Source organism: Scyliorhinus canicula, chromosome 18 (genome assembly GCF_902713615.1).
Source record: "Scyliorhinus canicula chromosome 18, sScyCan1.1, whole genome shotgun sequence".
NCBI classification, from domain to species: Eukaryota; Metazoa; Chordata; class Chondrichthyes; order Carcharhiniformes; family Scyliorhinidae; genus Scyliorhinus; species Scyliorhinus canicula.
The window spans coordinates 86,586,972-86,610,555 of NC_052163.1; the positions used below are offsets into that span (position 1 = coordinate 86,586,972).

Here is a 23,584-nt window from a genome sequence, read left to right on the forward strand (position 1 = left end):
TCTATGATGCTTCCTAGCTCAGTTTATCAGGTGGCAGCGACTGACAACAGGAGTATAAAATATTTGCTTTGAATTTGGTGTTAATGCGGGAATTAGTATAAATTGTGCTGGGGACAACGCACTTTATGAAAGAGATATCTCAGACCTTCAGTTTTTCCTTTCATGAACCGTCTGCCTCAGCGTGAAACAACCTCATGAATATTGTGCAACCAGTCACCAAATACACTCACCTCCCTGCTGGGTTTTGACCTGAATTTCAGATGACAGTGGCCCATCCCCAACAGAGGTGAAAGCCAAAACCTTGACGCTGTAGGTCGTCTGTGGTATCAAGTTGGCGACGGTGGTTAGGAGGCTATCATCTAGGTTATGCTTCTGCCAGTTGCTCACAGGCTGCTGTGGCTCCATTGTGTAGTAGACACGGTAACCACGGATTTGGCCGTTTGGCTCTTCAGGCTCCTCCCATTGAATCAGCATTGTGGTCGCGCTCAACATCCGCGCCTGGACGCTCCTGGGCGAGCTCGAGGGAACTTGCTCACCAGTCCTCGTCTCCACCGTTTCACTGGGCGGACCTTGGCCAATGGAGTTGACCGCAGAAATTCTGAACTCATAATCAGAGTAGGGGCTCAACCCGCCAATGCTGTAACGTAGGGTTTGGATACCATCTATGGTCTGGTAGAGAACGTCTGTGTTTTTGGGCCTGTACTCAATGATGTAGTAGTTGATGTGATCAGGATTGCCGGAATCCCATGTTAAAGTCACACTGGTGGCGGTTGTCTCCACAACTATTGGAGTCCCAGGAGGCTTTGGGAGGGCTGAAAATATCAATAGTTAGACATGGATGGTTAAAACATACCTGAAAAAAGTGTTGCAAACCGACGTGTTCGGACTCTTACCTGCCTGCAACATAAAATTTAGATCATCTGCATGACCTTTGAACCCATGGAATTAATAAAATGTAATTTTTTTGCAAGTTATCTGGATACTGCAACCAGACAGTTATGGTCAGTCGGTAGCACTCCCACTTCTGAGTCAGAGAATGTGGGTTCAAGTCCCCATCCAGAGAGTTAGGCATCTAATTTAAACGGGCACACCGTTGCAATCGTGAGGGACTGCTGGATAGCTGGGGGTGTCGCCTTTCAGGTAAGACAGCAACCCAAGGCCCCATCTGCTCTCTGAGGTGGATGTATCCCACGGTGCTATTTCAAAGAGAAGGGGAGTTATCCATGGTCAATATTAATCCTCCAACCAACATCACTAAAAGAGATTGGCCGGAATTCTCCAGCCATTGGGATTCTCTTTTCCCACTGGCAGCACCCTCCCCGCTCTATGGTTTCCCGGCGACGTGGGGTGGCTTCAATGGGAAATCCCACTGACAAGCGGTGGGAAGAGAGAATCCCGCTGCCAGCAAACGGCATGCCACAGAGAAACATGTGGCTGGGGAATCCCACCAATTATCGCAAACTTGCTGTACACAAATTGACTGCAAAATACTTCCTACATTATAACAATTAACTATACTTCCAAAGTACTGAAATGGTTGTAAAGTGCTTTGGGGTGTCCTGACATTGTGAGAGGTTTTATATTTATTTTGATTACCTTTAACAATAATCTGCGACACTGTCTCGATCACCCCAAGGCTGGACATCGCCACGCATGTGTAATTAGCAGACTCCCGGATGCTGTTAAGCTCCAGAACGTTCCGGCCAACAGGCATGTCATCCTCTGGCGTCAAATCTTCAGTTCCCAGCATCCACTTCACATAGGGCATGGGGGAGCCCACTGCAACGCAGGTAATGTTCACACTCCCGCCGGGCACAATCTCTTGACTGAGCGGAGGGCTGATGGAGAACCTAGGTGGAACACGCCGAACTGAGGGCGGGACACAGAAAGGTAACAACAAGCAAGAAAATAAGAGTTGGCAGCATTTGAAAGATCCAGCACAGTAACAAAATGAGTCCACAGAAAGCACATTCGTAGCACAAGTGTTCAGTGACCAGTCTGAGACCCATCACAGCACATTGAGAGGCACAAAAATTTATTAGTTAGTTTCTCATCTTAAATGTGTGTTGGTGCAGGGGCAAGATTGCGAATTCCAGAAATACAGGCACATGCTGAACTCTCAGTCATGTGACATCACCAGCCATTTTGTTTGTCATTCTGATTTGTGCCCAATGGCAACATTCTACAACAGGAAAGATACAGAAGGAGGAATCTAAAGTAGATTCCTCAACCTTCAAATAGTTTGCTCAGGAAATTCCTCCACAGCAACTAAAGGAAGTGGTCATGCCGATTTCACAATGAGTTTGCGCCTTCATTTTTACAATGCATGTTCTTAAAGGAAGACGTTTGTCTTTATTTTCAAAAAAAAGTTATTTAAATTCTGCTTGCATGTTTCCACTTAAGGGCAATGGGGAAGAGCAGCACAATTCTTTTTTCGTAGCATATCAGTGCTTCTCATTACAACCATCCTTCAAGAGTATGTAGTTTAGCCTGTTAACTCTGCATAAATTTGCTTTAATTTTGATAGCCTTTCGTTCATGCAATAGTCTCACTTCATATCTAAATACAGCTGCCTCCTCCTGTCAGGCAGTTTTGGATGACATCACCCGAGCAGCCAGGTGAACAGGGCTGGAGTATAATACCTTGTCGCAGTCACAGCTGGGCGGAGCAATCCTGCTCTTCAGTCCTCCTCACTGAGAACTAATTAAATGAGGGGGTTTCACACCCAGGGTTAGCGCAGTTGCTCCAATAATCTGCTACTGTGATCTGCTCAGAATTATGTCATCAAAAATGGACTGGTAGGTTGGTATCACCATTGACAACTGAGCAGGTAACTGGAAAACTGAAATTTCTCTGTGGTGGTTCAACTTGCACAAGAAATAAAATATTTTCTTTAGTCTCGGAGGGATGGCCAGTACAGATAGTATCTGTGTTCCAGTTGTTTGCTACATCTCTGCTGAACAGAATTACCCTTAAAGGGTTTTCAAGCAATCTGATAGTAAGTGAGCCCTTGTGAAAATGATTCTTACTCAATATATTTTATTTATTGGTCAAATATCATCTAGTGACAATTAAGATTTTTCTTTAATGTTTGTGCCTGCCAGAGTGAATGGCAGGTTTGTGGAGACAGAAGTCAATGGTTTTGGCTGCCTGATTTCATTTAATCTCAACTCACCAAAAGTTCCAATTTTGTTTTTTTTTTACAAAAAATGCTCTTTGTGAGTCTTGCTAATATTGTGAATAGAACTTTCTCTCCCTCTTCTCCTTGGTGAAAAGCTGATCCATTGCGCAATCAACCTCCCCACCCACAAAAGGTTCAGTTGTCCGTTGGCCGCTTAATTACAACAACAAAGCGACACACAGCCGTGACCAAGACGGCGGCCTTATCCAACCCAGTTCAGCGTAACCGTTGATGGAAAATGAAAATATTGGCCGCCAAAATCCATTGAATAGGTGTAGCTGGCTGGCCAGCCATGGGAAAAGACAGCAGCTGAAAAGCGTCCATTGATTGTCATCTGTGATGTCTTGGAGGTGGCCAGAACAATAAAGATGAGAAACACTAATGAAATTTTTGTGGTGCAGGTATATCAACTGTACGAAGCCTTTTCAAGATATTACAAGGATCCATCAAATAGATGCATCTATCAGTTCACAGACACCATGCAGAAGGTAGAGAGATATATAAATATATATATGCACATAGGAATATATAACTGGAGGATCGCTAGCATGCCCAGACGGATTGGGGAGGGACCCACTTCAATGCTGCGTTACTTCCAGCCGATGTGACAGAATGTGGTGGCTCACATTGTCACATCGCAGCAGTCCTGGCAGAAAAGGAAAAGAAAACAAATAAAAATAATAATAAAATTAAAAGTTAAAAATAGAAAAGAAATGTTGACTACACCAACAGGTAGTGCATCTCCCTTGCTCGGAAGTGGATGCAGCCTCAAGACCTTACACAGTCGAACATGGATGCACATGGGACGAGACAGAGTTGCGGCATGGACACCATATGGGGGAAGGAAGGGTGGGAGGAAAAGGAACACTCAGGATTCGCATGCAGACACAGGCAAGGGAGAGGTACAAAAGGACTTGCCAGTAATGACAGCCAGAGAGAGACAGAAAGAGAGAGAGAAGGGGAAGAGAGGGGCAGGGGCGAACCGTTCAGGCACAGGTACTGCACGTACCAATATTAGGCCTGTGCCACACTCACATCCCCAATCCACAAGTACAGGCCCACTTTAAGAAATGCACAGACTTATAAACCTGGAGAGTTCTCACGCTGTCGCGTAAATTGCTCTCAGGTTTTCTTTTTTGCACACTTAAATCATAATGGCATGCCACTTATCACCAGTTCCTAAATATTCACCCATAGAGTGCCACTAATGTGGCATATTTTTGTTGTCCATGTTCCATCTACAACAGTCTCCAAAGTTCGATCCAATTTTTTCCCCTCAGCTCCCTGTGCTAACTCTAAGCACAATGATTATCTGTGGAATACTAAGAGATTTATAGAAGGGGCCCCTTTCTCAGCCTTCAAATTCAGGACCTTTAAATTATCAGCGATAATTGTCTTCTATATAAAATGGCTGGTCAGATTCTCAGCTGAAACGAACTTGGGGTTATAGAACTGCACTAGGAGCCTGACCTGCCAATATGATATTGTTCTTCTAAAGTTTCATGGCTGTCCCTCAGTGCTTTCAGAGATGAATGACTATTTGACTTTTATGCCCTTTATGTCCTTGTTAATTATGGCCACCAGTCTATGATATTGGTCACATAGCTTGAAAATTATTAACAAATCATCATAATGGGCTAAGCAACACAGAACTGGACTCATGGGGCTGGAATTTGACTGCTCTCCAAAGTCACTGCACTTTAGGAGAAGACATTTACCACCCCTGGTCTGGCTATTATTGTGCACCTTAGTACAGCCGAATGATTAATATCTATGGAGGAGGGAGAAAACCTGTTGGTGCAACAAATATTCTCTTGTCCTCATTTATTGACCAACTTGGTCAAGATCCCACAATCAGTCAGGTTATGTATGGAGCCCAGGATGTCAAACCCCAGAGGTGAAGGGGGAAACAAGTCACAAGTGGCTTTGGGCCTCGTTATAGGAAGCGTTTCTTCAAGGAAAGCCTCTGTGGGTCACTTCCAAATGATTTGCAGGAACAGATATTGGGCCGACACCGCCAGGGTCATGGGAAATGGCCCCACTCTCTCAGCCATGCAATCTACACAGTGCAGGACAGACCAAATGGGAAAATGAAGAAAAGTAACTTGAAATAAAGGAGGAATTCGCATAACAAACAAACAGAAAACAGCGTTCCAGTGATCTAAACTTTGAACACCTTTTGTCTGTATTCCATGATTTGAGAAGTCAAAGCAAAGGAACAATACCAAGACATGAAAAACCTTGGCATCCAGCCAGAGACAAATTTCAGATCTCTGAATCTGTCTTTTGGATTCATGCTCCCTCAATACTCCTGTCACTGGATTATACCGAATATGCAGAGTTGGTGCCCAAATTCTCTATTGATCAAAGATGTCAAATTTAGCTTGCTCCTTTTCCTACCACGGCTCCCTATTTCAAGACCTCATTTCTCTGAGTATGGTTCGTGCAGTGCTCCATGACTAAAATAAAGACCACAGGTTCTTGTGAATCACGATCACCCAGGCTCATTCTTGCTGATGAGTTATAAGGGACCACTGACTAAGACAAGATTTCCCAATCTATCAGGTGGCATGCCCCTCCCCACCCCAACCAGCACCCACCCCCCATCCCCGTCGACCGCCACCCCCCCACAACTTCTGCCCCAATCATCCTCTTGCAGATACAACATGGACGTCAGAAAGCGGTTGGCTTATCAGCAGTGAACAGTGTGGTATGCGGACGGTCCAACAATGAACACGCCATAGCCAAGCCACAGTCATATTGGACTATTACCACCAGCAAGCACCGGATGGGAGAGGCTCCAGGAACTTACACGTACAAGATACAGTTTGCAAAGAGACGCAGAGGTCAAATGTGAGATGCATACATTTAGAGTTACCATGGTGATTGAGGGAGAGAGGGATATTGAACTGGCAGTAACTGAAAGAGAAGCACCATCAATCTGTTTGTGACCGAGACTACAGGGACATGTGGATCAAGGCTTGAGGGAAACAACTAACAAGCCTGAAGATTGAAAATAGCATCAAGAACGGCAGTTGGGGAAGAAAGGCAGATGAAGGATCTGAAAGAGAGGCACTTGCAAAACACAGCAGAAACGCAACTACCTTAAAAAAGGGACACTTCCGTGGAGGACAATAAAGGGGATATGGAAGCCGTATATTTGTGGAACATAAACCAGCCAAACATGAGCAATTTAAAAATAAATTTCGCCAAATGAGTGGTGCATTTTAATGAGGCAATGGCAGTGCCAGAGAATATTTTTAATCAGTTTCCTTTCCCTAGCCTAGTCTAACATGAAATAAAATATCTGGGGCACATTTTGTTGTTTAACTGTTTTAATATTTGTTCAGATTCTTCTGCAGGTATTTCATTTCAGTTAATTTTGTGTCTCTGTGCATTTGTACAGGAGGGTTTACGTTTGTACCCAAATAAATATGTGCATTCATGTCAATGTGTCCATTTGCAAACATACCTAAGCTTATAGGTGTGTGCGTGTGTTTGTAAAGATGTGTGTGTCTATGCTGAGTTGTGTCTGTGTGCAGGAGTCAACCTGTTCAGCTTTCACTACGTGCATGCCAAGGTTGGCATTTGTGCTTGTCGGTATGTCGGTCATATTTGTGTGCAAACCAATGAGCCTACATGTGCCTATTTACATGTGCAAGCACACACATGGGTCCACCCAGGTTCCTGTCTTTGTACCTGTGCAGGTGTGTGCAGAGCAAATCCTGTACTATTCATGTAATTGTTGTAATCTGGGGCTGGGTTTTCCGCATCCCCCCTCTCCCCAGCAATGTGTTTCTCAGCAGCTCACCATTCACGGGATTCGCTACTCCTGCTGCTTGTTAATGGGATTTCCCATTGAAGCCACCCCGCTGCCGGGAATCCCGCGGGCGGGGTGCACTGTCGGCAGGAACAGAAAACTCCAACAGCCAGAGAACTCTGGCCCTCAAGTTGAAGGATTGTTCATGTTAGGGGAGGAGGCAGAGTCAGAGAGAGATTAACTCATGAAGGGAAGTTTATGGTACAAACAAGGGATACATGGATACAAATGCTGACGAATCAGCCCAAGGAATTTGGTCAGATTTGTAACAAATAGTTTTGCTCAATACCTTTAGGTGAATGTGTTAAATTCTTAACCATGATGTGGAGATGCCGGCGTTGGACTGGGGTGAGCACAGTAAGAAGTCTTACAACACCAGGTTAAAGTCCAACAGGTTTGTTTCAAACACGAGCTTTCGGAGCACGGCTCCTTTCACCTGAAGAAGGAGCCGTGCTCCGAAAGCTCGTGTTTGAAACAAACCTGTTGGACTTTAACCTGGTGTTGTAAGACTTCTTACTGTATTAAATTCTTAAGGCAGAGATCCCCTCCTCCAATCAACCTCTAAATTCACAACATATTGTTTGGGCCTGTGGGTAATAGCCTGTCTCGGGTTCTTGAGAAGCAAAATCATTGAGATGCTGCCAATGAACATTATTCAATGGGATTAACTTTTGCCACCCTTGACACACGTGCCACAGATCTTCACATATACCCTTGTGCTCATCATGATGGCAATAGGAGTCCCTCTATCTTTGCTGAACCAGTCATATCCTGAAGACCCAAGGACAAAGTAACAACTGGATATTCCGGCACTGTCCCAAGAGATGCCAATATCAATATTAGCGGGAACTGAGAGTAGAAGTCATGGGGCGCAATCTAACGGCCATGCCGCATCCGAAAAGCAGCTCGCTGCAGAGCAGTGTGGCCAATAAGAGCCAGGAGACCTCGCTCCCAGGATTTACCTGGCTCGCAACACCTCGCGGGATTTAACATGATCTCGCAAGATGTTGCGATGTATGTCGCATCCAACACTTATTAGCACATCTGCATATTAGAGTGAGACAGCTAGCCTCAATTTAATATGCAGTTTTTCGAGGTATATAATAATAATCACTTATTGTCACAAGTAGGCTTCAATTAAGTTACTGTGAAAAACTCCAAGCTGCCATATTCCGGCACCTGTTCCGGGAGGCCGGTACTGGAATTGAACTTGCGCTACCAGTCTTGTTCTGCATTACAAGTCAGCTGTTTAGTCCACTGTGCTAAACCAGCCTCTGGCATTGAGTTCATTGTCTCGGAGACCTCGGGCGAGCGGCGTTCAGTATTGGTCGCCACAAACAGGGATCAGATAGAACGGCACTCATGGGGGTCTCCCAGGGGATCGGTGCCCCCAGGTACATGCCCTTTGGGCAGGGTGATTCCCTTGCATTGTTGGTGTCACCTTGGTACTGCCAGCCTGGCAGTGCTGGCCTGGCAGTGCCATCTGGGTGCCAGCCTGGCACTGCCAAGGTGCCAAGCTGGAATTTTTGTGTGCTGATGATTGGACCAAGGACCCTTCCATTGTGTGTTGGGGATTAGGGAGGGTCAGGGGGTGAGTCGGGGACCTCGGAGATCAGGATGCCATAAAGTTCCAGCAAGCGGAGCTCCTCGGTGTAGACACTATGAGCGGCCTCGGCCGTGCGTTCCCCGCTGAGGCCCATTATTTAACTCGGGTGCGTTTTATAGCCATGTGTTTTTCAGCACTGTGAGCGCCGGGAAACACATGGCTAAACACGCTCTCTCTGGGACTTTTTCCCATTAAGTTGAATCATGCCTATGGTAATCAAGCTGCAATTGGACCCATGATATGGTAGGCTTCAAACACAAAGAAAATAAGCAGAGGATTAGAGTCATAGGTCCTGGGAGCAGCTTCAAAATAAATCAGGCATATCAAAAATAATTTGCTTTTTCCATTTTAGCAAAATTCTCCCCATCATCCCTCTTGGAACTGGCATCATGTCACATGGAGAACGATAAGTAGATGAAGTGAACGTTTTCAATTGTGGACGGCATCATACTAACTTGCCCCTGGCCACAGCCAACATCATGCAAGCGTAATGTCTTGAAGAGCCTCGAACCTTTCTATGCTGAACTTTTCCCTTCTTTAACCTGGGGATTGCCAGGCCAGTTGTCGCTTTCCTACTGCTGGCACACCTTAATCTGCTCTCTCAGCTCAGAATTAGGGCTTTTCTAGTCTGTCTGGATCACTACAAAACTGAGTGATAGTCTGAACCACCAGAATAGCTCCTTCAAAGGCTACCTCGTGTGTCCTTTGACACAGGTTGCCACTGCCAGGTTGGCACTTGGCAGGGGCAGCTCCTCTGAGGAGTTCCAGAGGGGGCGTGTTACGTTTGTTGGGATGGAAGGAGCATCTGATGCTGATGGTGGTGGAACCTTTCCAGACTGTAGGGAATTATGGAAGATGGAGCCATTTCTTTCAAGACTCTCGGATGCAGGACATCAGGTCCAGGGGATTTGTCTGCCTCTAGTCTCTTTGGTTTTCATCGTACTTTGTTTTTGTGATGATGATTTTTAAAAATTCCTCCCTGCCTTTTGACACTGATATTCTACTATTCTTGGGATGCTTTCTGTGCCTTCACCCGTGAAGACAGATATAAAATTCTTGTTCAAAGTCTCTGTCATTTCCTTGTTTCTCATTATTAATTCCCTAGTCTCAGCCTCAAAGGGACCAATACTTACTTCAGCTTTTTATAGATTTCTTTTTAATATACAGGTAGAAGCTTTTACAGTCTGTTTTTAAATATCTCGCTTGCCTTTGTTCATATTCCATTTCCTCCCTCTTTATTCTATTTTTTAAAGTCACCTTTTGCTCTCCTCCTGGCCCACAACCATTGCTGTAAAGGCACTTACCATCTCCTGGATGTCACTTGCACAGGCAGCATTCATTTCTAATCCCTCATTATTCCAAGTAGGTAGTGAAACAACCCTGACCTCACCTACGGGCACAGGATATAGATCATCCTGAGCTGAGCACAGTGACAGATGTTCACGGGTCCCTAATTTAAATCACAATAAGGGGGAGTGAAGAAGAGAGCCGGAGAAAGTAGGCTTTTGTCTTAGCTTTTTAATTCAGGCAGTTTAGGGCTTTTTCCAAGTCAGACATGACAAGTAGTCTTCCACGCATGCCACATGACCTCACTATAGTCCTCTAACTCTTCCAGGGTGCATCCTACATTTCAATCTACAGAATAATGTCAACAGTCTGGATTGTGCTCCACGGAACTCCATGTGCAATCTAGCTCTACGTTAGATACCTCTGAGATAACACAAAATAAATGATTTCTAAAGAGCGAGGGAAAAGGTTTGCTTCTTTTTGCATGACTACAATATTTAATTGCTCAGGGAGCGCAAGGTCAGCACTGAACATCCTGATCAATGAATGTTTGATTATTTATGTGTGCACCTACCCCGATAACCTTCAAATCAAATACTTCTGATCACATTGTTAAAGCCTGCCCACTGTAGTGATACCTCTCCCAACTTTATGGGTTCAAGAAGCCCTTGAGTAAATAATCTAGGCTCACACCGGTGCAGGAGTGAGAGGAGTGTTGCATGTTTGGAGTTTAACACTGAAGGACAGAAACTGAGGCCCCATCTACCTGTCTGCATGTTAAAATATCCCTAATTTGAAGATAGGAGGGAGTTCTCCCCCCCCTACCCGCTTCAATCTTCCTCCTTCGACTCACGCCAGCGAATTTAGAGTCATTGGATTGCTGGTTCTGGGATCTTGCTGTGTAAAATAATGGCTGCCACATTCACCTTTATAACAATCACTTCACATTAATATGACTTGCAATGTGCAAAGTGCTTTGGGTGTTTTTGAGAGACGGGTAAGGTACTCCACGAGTAATTTTTCCTCTACCTTCGATTCTCATTGGGAACAGCATTATGGCGGTAATGTGATCAGTCAGCACTTATTATCGATGTAACATTATGTGTGATGATGCGTTGCTTTCTCTGAGATTGGCTGTTTTGACTTCTGCATTGGGTTCCGCTTAAAACAAAGTCACAGAAACAATTATGACAAGGCTCAAGGGAAGGGTTTCATCATTGGCTCAGTACACACTGAAAGAAAGAAGCTGACTTCCGTTTCGGTTGTGCCTTGCAAGTGCTCATCTTTCAAAAGAAGAAAATGTAATTCATCTTGTTTTAAATTGGGAGGAGAAGGGAGAAGAGGTGTTCTCGACTATTACTTTGAAAGTGTGGCAACGTTGTTTGGCTGATTCCGAGCCCTGATTCACAAAAGAATGTGACAGTGAGTACATTCAGGGAGGGGTGGGTAGTGGCGGAGGAGGGGAGGGGAGAGGGGAGAACTTCATCACCAAATAACCTCCACAAGGCAAGTTACACTGCATCAGTCACCAAAGCACCAATGAGCCAGAAGGCACAGATTATCTGCCATTTTGGCGAGAGCCATATTCCGTGCCAAAATGTTGAAAAGCCACAATAATTTGCATCTTCCAGTTCATTACTACAATTAGATTACACCCACTGAGGGGGCAAGGGAACTCGGTTTTTAAATGTATACATAAAACTTTACTGGCCTTGTTAACGGGTGCTAAGGGGGAGAATGTAAATTAGACGCATGAACCAACATTTCAGGCACTTGGAAAAAAGCTGATTTAAGATGGGATCACCTGCTAATAGAGTAACAATTCAGAGTGGCCTCCAATGCAGAATATGTCATAATCCTGAACCACACACTACAAGGAGACCAGAGCTGCTCGAAATAGAACTGCAGATCTACGCTGAATCAGGACTTAGATTGACCCTCATTGGTCATTCCCAAATGACATTGCGTTATTATAATGAATTGGACAGTCCAAACCCTAAGATGGGAATAGATGTGGCGGATGTTGGGTGAGGTGAGCCCTCTAAGGTTCCTTGGAAATCCTTATTGTTACAGGTTAACAAACACAAAGTTGGTCAGCCACCGTATCCCTTCTATTGTGACAGCTAACTGGTTTGAAATGGACCGTAGATTTTAGAAGGTGTAATCTAATCAATTGGAAGACAGAGAAAAGCAATGCAGGTTCGCAAGAGCAAAGACAGGCAAACATAGGAAGAGTTCAACATACCAGACAGTTCAGTGTTTCCACTACACAGAGTGTGTCCTATTGCATAATGATAACTACCTGATACAGAGTCCTTTGGCATTGATTTTCTGACATTCAGAACTCTTGTTTACTCCAGAGAATGACTTTCAGACACAGTTAACACGTGTTTTGTAAACTGTAACCCCATTTGTACCATGTGCCCAGCACTTAACACCAATTTCAATCATATCTCAGCATCATAAGGTTCGATGATGTCGTAAGTCACGTCACATCAGAAAGAATATTAAATTATTCAAAAATGAGTATGGAGGTACAAGTTTGCCTCTGTATACAGCTATTTATTATTTCAAGACGCACTCCATAACTCACTCCTGAAACTATCACTGCGAGATTGTAGGTTGATCTTTTTGCTCATGGGCCCATGGGCTTTACTGTTCCTTGGCCATGGATCCTCCATGCAAACAAAGTCAATCATCGGGCCAGTCCAGTCAACACAGGTCAAAAGGACAGTGCCATGCAAGCTTGGGCTCGAATTTCACCTTGGGGGAGTTTTGGCATCTAAGCTGGAAAGCAGCAGGGTTGTGCTAAAGCACTGCACCAGGTGCCAGTGAGAGTCCATGTTTGCCAGGTAACAGCTAATGAATTTTCTCTCATTCCTCCTGCCTCCAATTCTGCACAGGCATCTGTGTGGATTCCAGACTCCTTCAACATTTAAGGCAAATCCAAATTGTGATGGATTTCACTGTAAAGATGTAACCAACTGTTGTCCAGGCAACAGGCTTATTGCAGGCCCACTCTTTAAAGCCACAATATGTTGCCTCTAATCAGTCTTCTTCATCCATGACAGACTGCCACCAGTCAATCAAATCAAACAGTTACTGCTATTTTTTAAAACAAATGCAACTAATTAATGCACTAAAGAGCCATCTGTGTATGTTCCTGCCAAGCAAAGAATATGCAGGAAAACTGCAGGATGCAGCCAAGGTCAATTCTCTGGCCTGTCCTCAATTTGGCGAGATCATTAATTCATTTTTGCATATAGCATTTTAATCTTAGAATTTAATTTTGTATTGCTTTATAGTATTTTTAATGATGCAGGCTATTGTCCCTCCTATGAGCCGTGGCTGAATGTAATAAGACACTATTAAATCATCATCGAAACCTGTCCAATCAAGCTGAACTAATCGTAATCAGATGCAAGAAACATCTCTGAGCCCTCAGTGTAGAGGTGGAAGATGGCAATGGAGATGTGTGATTGTGGGAGTGGAGTAAGGTTCAGCTATTTCTGAATCTAACCAGATGGAGGGTGAAACATTATAGTCGGCAACATTGAGCTAAAAACTCATTGCACAGACCCATAACCTTCAAAGGAATTAAATTCTCCCCATCATGGAGTTTGGAGACTTCTTGTCGGCTAGGCACTTCCTCCCAGGGAAAGGAGAACAAATTCAATGGAAAGCCACATGTTGGCACACTTCCAGATGCCTGGGTGAGGTCCTGAAGTCAGGTTGCCCACCCACCAACTCAGTCATGGCTGTGCATAACCTGAGAGGTGAGAGGGAAAGAGGAGAGTGCGCACCCTCCCAGAAGTAAAGGTGGCTTTCTATTTCTCCAAACTAAGCTTGCTATCAGTGCGTTCATTCAGATGATCCTAGACTCCCATTACAAATACGTTTCTATGAAGAAGCAGTTGGATTAAGCACTTGGGGCGAAGGAGATCAAAGGATATGGGGGGGGGGGGGAAAGGTGGGATTAGGTTACTGAGTTGGATGATCAGCCAGGATCATAATGAATGGCGTAACAGACTCGAAGGACTGAATGGCCTCCTCCTTTCTATGATTCTAACTACAATGAGATATTAAATTTTACCTTTGGTCTTCACCCCAGGCTTTCATCACATTCTGCCACACTGGGAGTTTGGCTGACTCAAGGATCATCCTTAGCAGTAATGAGACCAACCGCCTGACTCACAAAATAACACTGATCTGGGAGGTTGACTTTGATGGCGACTTGGGACTAGAGATGAAAACTTGAACTTGAAAACCATTACCAATCCATGTAGTTTCAGCAGTTTGTTGTCAGTATGCCATGTGTCTCATTGAGGCTCTTTTTCCCAAACCAAAGAAGTTAGATTATGTGGATATACTCCAGCTTCATCCATCTCGTACTCAAGATACAATATCAACACAATGGCAACATTGTTCAGATAGTATTGCAGTTAAGCCTCTGCAATCAATATTAGTTCAGTTATTGGCAGCAATAAGCAGAAGCCATAGCTGTAAGTGAATCGTCTTAGATTTCCGGGCCCAACACACAAGACTTTCGCAAGACGTATGCAGCCTGCAGTTAAATGGACACAATGACAGAGTGCGTACCTGTCTGCACAGCTTTCTCATCCACCTGAGACACTGGTCATTTCTGGGACATAGATCTTTGGGTGCCTGCCTCTATCTTTCTCCCTCAATCCCAAGGGTCCATTTTATACATCTGCACCTAACCATGTGACAACAGGCAGCAACGGCTTGCTCCTGCCCTTATCTGACAACGACACACATTCTCCATCCACGATTAACAAGTGGCTGTCATGAGTGAGAATCCATCAATACATTATAATCCGTGTTGAATCTATTCAATTCTGTTGTCTGCTGTGTTTGGGAGTCCAATCAATTACCCACCAGATAAAATGGCATGGTTGATAAACTGGGAGTATTGACAGATTATAGAGGTGTCATACCCTCATACAGACTACAGCAACATGTTCATTCAATATTCAGGAAGGATTTCAGATTATGGAGAGGAAGCTAAAACAATACCAAGAATGTGATGCTTTAGTTATGAAAAACTAGAGAAACAGGGGTTCTATTAATTAGATCAGAGAAGGTTAACGGGAGATTGTGTGTTCCTAGTCAGGAGAGATTTTGAGAAGATAAATAGTGAACATCTATTTCCATTAATTGGGTAGTTAGTAATTAGGGGGAAATGTCACATTACCAAAAGAGTAAGAGGCTATTTCTTTTAAATACAGAAGATTATTAGCTAGTAGAATTTTCTGACAGCAGCGGAATCCATGGGCGCAATTCTCTGGCCCCGTGGCGCTCAAGCGAGAGCACAACACGGCCTGAGAATACCGGGGGAGGCTTGCAGCGAGCCTCCCGACAGGCTCTGTGCCTCGCGAGATTCTCCGAAGTCCCATGAGATGTCGGAGTCGGAACTCCGCCCCACACCGGCGGGACTGAATGATGCTCGTGGAAGTGGGTCGTAAACCTACTTACGACCTACCTGCCCAGAATCCACCAGCCTCCATCAATTCTCCGACCTCCCCAGGTAGTCTGCAGCTGGGCGCCGATCAGTGCTGGTCCACGCAAACATGAACCAGGCGGAATGGCACCCGGGGGCTCTCCTGGACCAGTGGATACCCCTGGGTGGTCAGGGTAAGTGCAGGGTGGCACTCTGGTCCTCCTCCTGGAATGCAGACACCTTGGCAACGCCCAGGTGGCACCATGGCACTGCCACCCTGGTACTGCCAAGGTGCCTGGATGGCACTGCCAAGCCAGCAGGAGCACTGCCTTGATGCCAGGGTGGCAGGCAAGGGTGCCCAAGTGCTAGGGAGACACTGCCAAGGGTCAGGGATAAAGAGGACCATGCTTAAGAAATGAGGGTGGGTGGGGGGGTGTTTGAAGGGTGGGGGCGTGCAGGGCAGGTAGGTAGGGGCCTCCAGGAGGCAAGGTGAATGATGGGTGGCGTCCTAGAAGGGAAGGGGGGTGCTGTAAGGGGGCTTGGAGGAGCCTGAAGAGGGGGGACCCCCAGGGACCCCGTAACAGGGTGTCCTCACTTGGGGGGTATGGGGTAGTATCCATGTATGTGGGAGGTGACCTTGCCCATGGGTGGGGGGGACCCACAAGCTCACTTAGAGATTGGAGCACCCTTTCCAAATGGCGGCCCGATCTTGTAGTTCAGCTCCCCAGTGCTAAACAAAATTCAAAATGTGGGCTAAACCGGTGAGAAACTACCGTGGGCCCAAAAAGGTGACTGAATGTCATTGAATAGCGGTGGGGAACTCGCCGGCAGAGCCGTTGGGAAACTCCCTGAAAAACCCGCCACAAATTAATTTAGACATTTTGCGCTCCATAATAGCTTTTAAAAGGAAAGGAAATAAACTTCTGAAAAATAAAGATTCACAAGGAAGTGAGGAAGGAACAGAGGAAAGTATTACTGTGACTATAAAGGCATTCTTCCAGAGGCTGCCACAGGGATGATAGGTTGAAGTATCCCCTTCTGTATTGCAATACTTTCTGATATTTAACTCGTCGCCCAGGTATGAAACTGGCCTTGTGGATCAGTTACTTTTGGAAGAAACTACTCGATTGCCATTTGCAATGACTTCAATTAAAATTGGGCAGACCCCATAATTGTCAGTTGATCTGCAACGCCAGTCAGATGCTCAAGCATGAAGTTAAACATCTACCCCATGACTCCGTTTTGATTTATTCAAAAACAGCATGCAGGGCACAGTGAACTGCGTGGCAGTCTTAAAAGGCCGTTCTGTCAAAATGCACCAAAAGTTGAAAGCTGCTGATTCAGAAGACTGCTCTGTTCATTCTATACCAGTGTTCTGTCAGGGTGCTTAGTGCACCGTGACTTTCATTAGATTGTGCAAGCTCTGAAGTGGTGTCTGACATACCAATTGGACAGCCTGTCAATATAATAATAAAGGTTGGTGCAGCGTTGTTATACTGTCACTGTATGTCACTTGGACAAGTAGTAAATAAGATTGGATAATCTAGCTTTTTTTCCCCCCTCTCATCTTTTCTTCACTGGGTTCTGCTATGACTCATGCTGAGATAATGGTGCCCCAGGTAGGGAAGGCATCTTGGTAATTTATCTGATTTGGTCTTTCTTTACGCAGGAGCCTCCACAGTGAGTGCCAGTAAGATAACGACAGCATGCACGGTAAAGGCTGATGATCTGGGGATTCACATGTTCGGGGGAAGGTGACCAGGGATAGGAACTTGACAACATCTTCTTCTGCTGTTACCACAGCTTAAATTGAACAGACCAGGGAGCGAGTCTGATCTGAATGCGGCCTTGACAGCCCAGGGGTCACAGGTATCACAGTTAGGACCTGTGTTAATAAACCCCATCAAGTTGCCACGGCTGCAATAGGTTGTTTTTGAACCCAGTAATTCACCACTGGGGAACACTGGATTTGGAATTCCGAAATTATACTCAAATGTCAGGATTGACCAAAGGAATGATGTTAGATACCACATGAAACATTATTGCAACACCACAGGCTCCCGACGTGGGTGGACGGGCCCAGAATTTCACACCACTGGCTGCAAGTGATGAACAGTCACTTTAGCCGATTCAGGCCCCTTTCTCGTGCTGACTGCCATTTTCCAGTGGGCAAGTGGGGCCCGCAAAGTGGGCAAAAATGAGGCAACCTCCTGATGACAGGCCCTGGGTGTGGAGGTAGGCAGGGTGGGGGAGGAGGTGCGGGGTGGGGAGTGCTCCATTTTACTATTTAAACATCATCACCTTCCAGTCCACCTAGTCTCTGGCTTACAAATGGCTGAGGAGGCCTCTGGCCATTACCTGGTCTCTCGAGCAAAAATCAGGGCATGTGGATCGGGCACAAGCAACGCTGGGTCAGGACAGAATTTAACCCTGCCCCAGAAAACAAAATTCAGCCGAAATAGTTGCAGCTACTCTGTCGAACCCTTTAAGTATTTTGTTGGACAGCAAACTACTGAAATATATAATTTGTCAATCATGTGACTTCCTCTTTAAGAGATAGGGGCTGTACTTTATGTAAAAATTATTTTCTTTCATCTCCACTTACTTTGATGTACCTACAGGGTAGGAATATTTTTCATCTTAATGGCTTTCAAATTTAACCGAATAGAGGGTCTGAGATGGGAGGATTGGTGAGCACGAAGAACTGGAGACAGTAAATCCTCACAAAATTAAGGGAAAAATTCAAATGCCCATTTCCAGTTTTAATTACTGCCTAAATGTGGCATGAAGACAGCGGAGCCATGCTTTATTGGGCAAACTGTTGTCAGGAACCATCAGGGACCTCTTTCTTCCTCTATCTTTTCTCCTTCTTCGCGATGAATTATGGGACCAAATAGGGACTGAGCCAAGAGCAGTAATAACAGCGCAGAATATTTCAAATGACTGGCAGATTTATTTTCTTTTTGGTGCTCCTGTTTTATCTCCTTCAGCTTGAAACTATTTAATTCTTTCAATGCATCTCTGCTGAGATTCCAGTCCTGAGTCCTGTTTCCCCTTTAAGTTTGATATTCAATCTAAATGTCGTTATCATAAGCCAGCAACGCGGCACAGTATGTGTCTAATGTCTGTGTGTGTTTATGCTGGGGCGGGAGGTGGGAGAAGATACAGTGAAGTTGATTATGAAACAGATAGTTAATTTTTTTTCCCCATGGAGTCACTTTGCCTCTGGGCAAAAATATAGTGGCAGTGTGCACCGGTGTGCACTGTGGTGCCAATGTGCTGCACCATTGAGTGGAAGAGGAATACTAGAGGGTCAATCACCTCTGTATCCACATTTGTACATCTTCAATGGAGTGTGACCCCAAACAGTGATTGCTTGAACAGGCAGGCAGGTTGTCCTCTTCTCTTCTGGGAATGGGAGACAGGAAATCTATGAAGTGGAACTGAAATTCCAATGACTCAACTGGTAAGCTACAATCGCTATCTGTGTTCATCTACCTCAGTCTGGGCAGCACGGACTAATTGATCTCTGTGCCGTGGGCTAGGGAGATGGGAAAATCAGCACATTCCCTCCTGCTGATTGATATCTAAAGACCTCTTTAGGAAGGCTTGTGGGGGGGCAGCACGGTGGCCTAGTGGTTAGCACAACCGCCTCACGGCGCTGAGGTCCCAGGTTCGATCCCGGCTCTGGGTCACTGTCCGTGTGGAGTTTGCACATTCTCCCCGTGTCTGCGTGGGTTTCGCCCCCACAACCCAAAAATGTGCAAAGTAGGTGGATTGGCCACACTAAATTGCCCCTTAATTAGAAAAAATAATTGGCTAATCTAAATTTATAAAAAAAAAGGAAGGCTTGTGGGCCTTAGCTGAAGACAGAGTTAAGCTTGGCATGTGTTGTCCTCCATTCTTATACAAACTGCTAACATTATCTTGGCTCACACATGATATCACACACTTCAGAATGGTTAGCAGTCTATTTACTGCCCCTGTTATTTTCTGTGTCCTCCAGCTGGGAAGGTGACAAAGGTTTCTCTGTAATCATCATTTTTTGCTGGTGTGACATTTACTCAAAGGCTTCTTTTAAATCCTTCCTATCCTTGGCTTCACTTTTTCTCCCAGACACAGAATACTTCAGTTCCGTTTAGGACATCATCCAATGTCTCAAGCTCAGGATGGTCTGAAAAAGATCAGGCAGACAAGCAGGCACCCTGCTGCTGGACCTCCAGAGGCCCATTCTTTTATTGTTGCAAGGGCTCAAACACTCCTCGTGCTGGGAAATCCTTTAGTGGCATTTTAAAGCTTGACCCACTAAGCTTTTTGAATCGTGAGGTTTTTCTTACTCCCCATTCCTTATTCCCCAGTGGTGATGAGAAGTATTCCTCAGCCCTGCCAATTCAGCTCTTGAGTTGGTTGTTCCCTGACAGGCAACGTTATTGTAGGGGTAACAAACTTTTTACTTTTCATGTTTAGGAATTCATCACAAAAGAAAAGGCAACTTTTGAAACTCAGCTACCATCACTAACATTTACTGAAGCTGTGCTACCATCAACATCTATGGGCGATCCATGGGCTGGGCTAATGTTCAAAATGAGGCACACAAGAAGAGACACTCCACATCAGCTCAATTTGAAGTTTACAAACTTGTCTATGCTGTTCAGTTGTAAAGACGTAAGAAAAACTGAAGCATCAATTTTCTACCCCTGTCTTACAGTTTTCCCCTTTTTGGGACAGTCACTGTCTCTCTCCCTCACACACAGGTACACGTGCACAGACACAACACACGCACACGCACACACAAACATACACATGCCTGTGCAACTAATCTGGATTCCTGGTATTCTCCCAGTGAGTGCTCTAAGGACAAGTATCTGAGAAAATGAGTGGAGGTGGGAGGTGTATAGCGGCTTAATGGATGAGGAATCATCTGCATTTCGAAGAATAAAATAAAAGCCTTCATAATTTGGTTGAACTAGATTTCTGAAGCTACCATCATAATGTATAGCAGCGTATCAGATTTTTAATAAAACTTCTTTCATGGAATGTGGGCATTGCTGGCTAGGTCAGCATTTTTTGCTTGTCCGCAATTGCCCTGGAGAAGGATGTGGTGAGCCAGCTTCTTGAACTGTTGCAGTCCATGCGGTGTAGGTACATACGCCTGCGTAGCAAGAGGAAAAAGCACAAATCTCAGTAGGTAATTCTGAGTTTGGAAGGAGCTCTGGTCCAGGACCCGCCTGGAGCAAATACAGCAAAGAGCAACTAATCTGATGGATGGATTAAGCCATCTGAGATATGAAGAAAATTCTACAAAAGCTGGGAATGTTGACACATGAGAGGTGAATGCTCATAGGTAATCTTACTGAAGTTTTAAAATCCTCAAAGATAGAAACGATAAAGATCAACATGTTTAATACAGACTCTGCTGAAGAACACAGCATCAAACTTTGAAGACAGGATTAAAGATGGCGAGTGTCAACTACTTGACACAGAAAATGGTGAATGAATGAAATGATGGTCTACCAAAGAAGGCAGTGGGATGATTCATTTGCTGATGCAACAGCGATGAATAATTATCTGCAGAAAGGTTTGATGGAGGTGTACAATAGACAATGGGACTCTTCAGATGGATTATAATAGACTTTCCTGGCCCTGCACTTCCCTATGTACCCATCGGTCACATCCTGAAGTCAATATCCTCCGCTGAGCCTCAACGTTGTTCAATTTGCACCCATACCCTCACAATCACCTTTGAAAAATCAGGTAGATTTCTAAAAACGACCTCAAGACGTGTCAGATGCAACATAATCACTTCATTGCCACCATCGCGGGGAAACCTCGGAAGACAGCACAACACCTTTCAAAGGCTGCCATCTTGGCACCTTACCTTCCATCTTACCTTTTAACACCGTACACTTCAAACCCATAATGTACATCACAAAATGTACCCAGAAATTCCTTTGTATTCCAAAATCTGCCTTCTCCTCCCTCCCCCTCCCACTCACACAAAGTTGTCTCATCAGGTAGTTATTATTTAGTGTAATCCAAGTGTAAATATTACAAACAGATGCCTGGAAGGCTCCAAGCCCATCTTCAAACCTTGAAACCTCATTGAAATGCAGCAGGAACACTGTCTTGTCATAGCATGTTTTAGCGTGACATAGCAGCATGCAGCATGTTATTACATTCTCCCGTCATGCACCAGGCAACAGTGTACAAGCGCCAAGGTATCATCACCACAAGGCACAACACATTACCAAAACAAGTGGGGGGAAACTTTTGGGATGCAAAAACGGGGACCCACAGACTAGTGCAAATTATCTGAACTGTGCTGTGGGGGTTTAGTTTTTTTTTAATAAAAAGATTATTCATATGTAATGTGGGTTAAAAAAAGTAAAAAAGAAAAACACACCAACCTTCTCGTAGCTCTGAGGGATGTAGGGGGTTTGATGCGGAACACAATGACATGGGGAGAAGAGAAATAGGGGAAACACAGAGAGAGTAAAAAGGCCTCTTCAAGGCTTTTAGCTGCAACATCTACTCTCACTAACGACCTTTGACCTTTTCGCCTAAATCTTCAAGAATCAATTTTTTTTATGTGTCGCCTCAATAATTAGTCCTTCTGAGGGAATTGATATTTAGTTCAAACAATTCCATTGATAAATCAAATTAAAAAACAAATAAAAACTAACGCAAGGCTGATGTATTATCTTAAAACACATAACTTAAACATTTCCTTTATTCCCTTTCATCTCTTTCACTTCTTTCGGTTGGCTTCAGAATTTTGATGGCAAGCTCCCCAGAAATAAAACTGCCATTTCATCGCTCTTCCTGAAGGTTCCATAATTAGGCCCCATCTATCCCTACCACAGCAACCTTCTGGAGAAGTGAAAGAGATGCAGCTGTTTTGCTCCCATCGCTGGGCAGGAACAACCGACTCAAGCTCTCAGCCTCTGTGCTGAGCGCGCGTCAGCCTGCAGCTCTCTGGACAAGGCCTTGTTCTACAAATTGACTGCGCGCTTGTTGCTCATGAGAGGAGTCCGCTGTTCCCACATTGCGGCCACAAATCCCTTTTAAACACAGTCAAACCTTGTATGTCGCAGGCTAGGCAGCAAAGCTCGGAGAGGGATCAAATATCCATCCCCCTAACGTTTTATAATCAAAATTAAAATTACAGGAAAAAAATCAGTTGCGTTATCTTCAATACATCACCAATGACCTTTCACCTTTCCATCCAATTGGTATTTATATCTTTCCTAATATCATAACTTGTCTAATGGCAGTAGTTCAAAGTAGAAGTTTTCAAATGACATCTTACTTTTCCTTCGTAAACTTCATCCATGACCTTTGAACCCTCAGAGGTCAAATCTTCAGGAGGATGAAGCGACCATCAAGCAACTGTCCCCAATGCAGGGTCAAAATGTTGCCTTGGCAACCGCTTTACCCTTTGAAGAGGGAGCTCAGGGGCATTGATGGTTTACAGGCACCAGGAAAGAACAAAATTTTAACAAAAACAAATTACTTTCTTATTCTGTGAATGGTACTTTATATCGAAGGCATGCAAAGAGGATAATTTTTTTAACAATTTGTATTCTGGTAAATTGACAGTTGGTGGAGTGAATTCATAACTCTCAGCTGGCAATGCTGATCTACTTACAGTGTAGCCATTATGTTAATATACTGCATTAATATTTCCCCTTTGTGTTGTCATTTCATCATTCTCAAATTATTAGTTGTTACAGCATAAGGAGAGGATGGCCTCGAGCAGCTTTGTACTGTTCGAACAAGAGGAATAGAGAATACATTAGAAATGTTTGCCTGTGAAGGGAATAAAGCTCAGAGACCACATAGTCTCTGGCATGCTAGTTAGGAGGCAGGGGTAGAGGGAAAATAATCTCTTTATGGTCAATAGATTTGCTTTCTACTTCTCGGACTCATTGAGGATTGGGGGGGGGGGGGGGGGGGTGCGGGGGGGGGGGGGGGGAGTATTAGTCATAATTTTCCACTCCCATTATGGAGGCGTTCCCTTCTGGGAGCGCAAATCAATAATGAGGGGTGCACATGGCAGAAATGTCTGATCTGTGCATCTGGCCCTGGTCGGTCATGTGCCTCTCGACCGATTGGTTGAGACCAGTCATGTGACGGCTCCCCGATTGGTCGAGAGGCTGAGTTAACCCCGCCTCAGAGCGAGGTATAAATACCCAGAACACCCGGCGGTCGTCCATTTACTGTAGTCGA

The 23,584-nt window shown here is 44.7% G+C and overlaps 1 protein-coding gene across 36 annotated transcripts in view; it reads right to left on the bottom strand.

The window, feature by feature from the left end:
* Positions 1 to 23,584, bottom strand: part of LOC119952981 (receptor-type tyrosine-protein phosphatase S-like) — a 561,150-nt gene that overhangs the window by 196,189 nt on the left and 341,377 nt on the right. For 23 of the 36 annotated variants that reach the window (XM_038776673.1, XM_038776701.1, XM_038776684.1 and 20 more), the window contains 3 exons: positions 21,763 to 21,774; positions 1,597 to 1,869; positions 231 to 812 (listed from right to left, as the gene is read on the bottom strand). In XM_038776673.1, coding sequence (XP_038632601.1) covers positions 231 to 812; positions 1,597 to 1,869; positions 21,763 to 21,774 — 867 coding nt within the window. The remainder of the gene's footprint in view (positions 1 to 230; positions 813 to 1,596; positions 1,870 to 21,762; positions 21,775 to 23,584) is intronic. The other 13 variants (XM_038776700.1, XM_038776702.1, XM_038776699.1 and 10 more) reach the window with 1 other exon arrangement.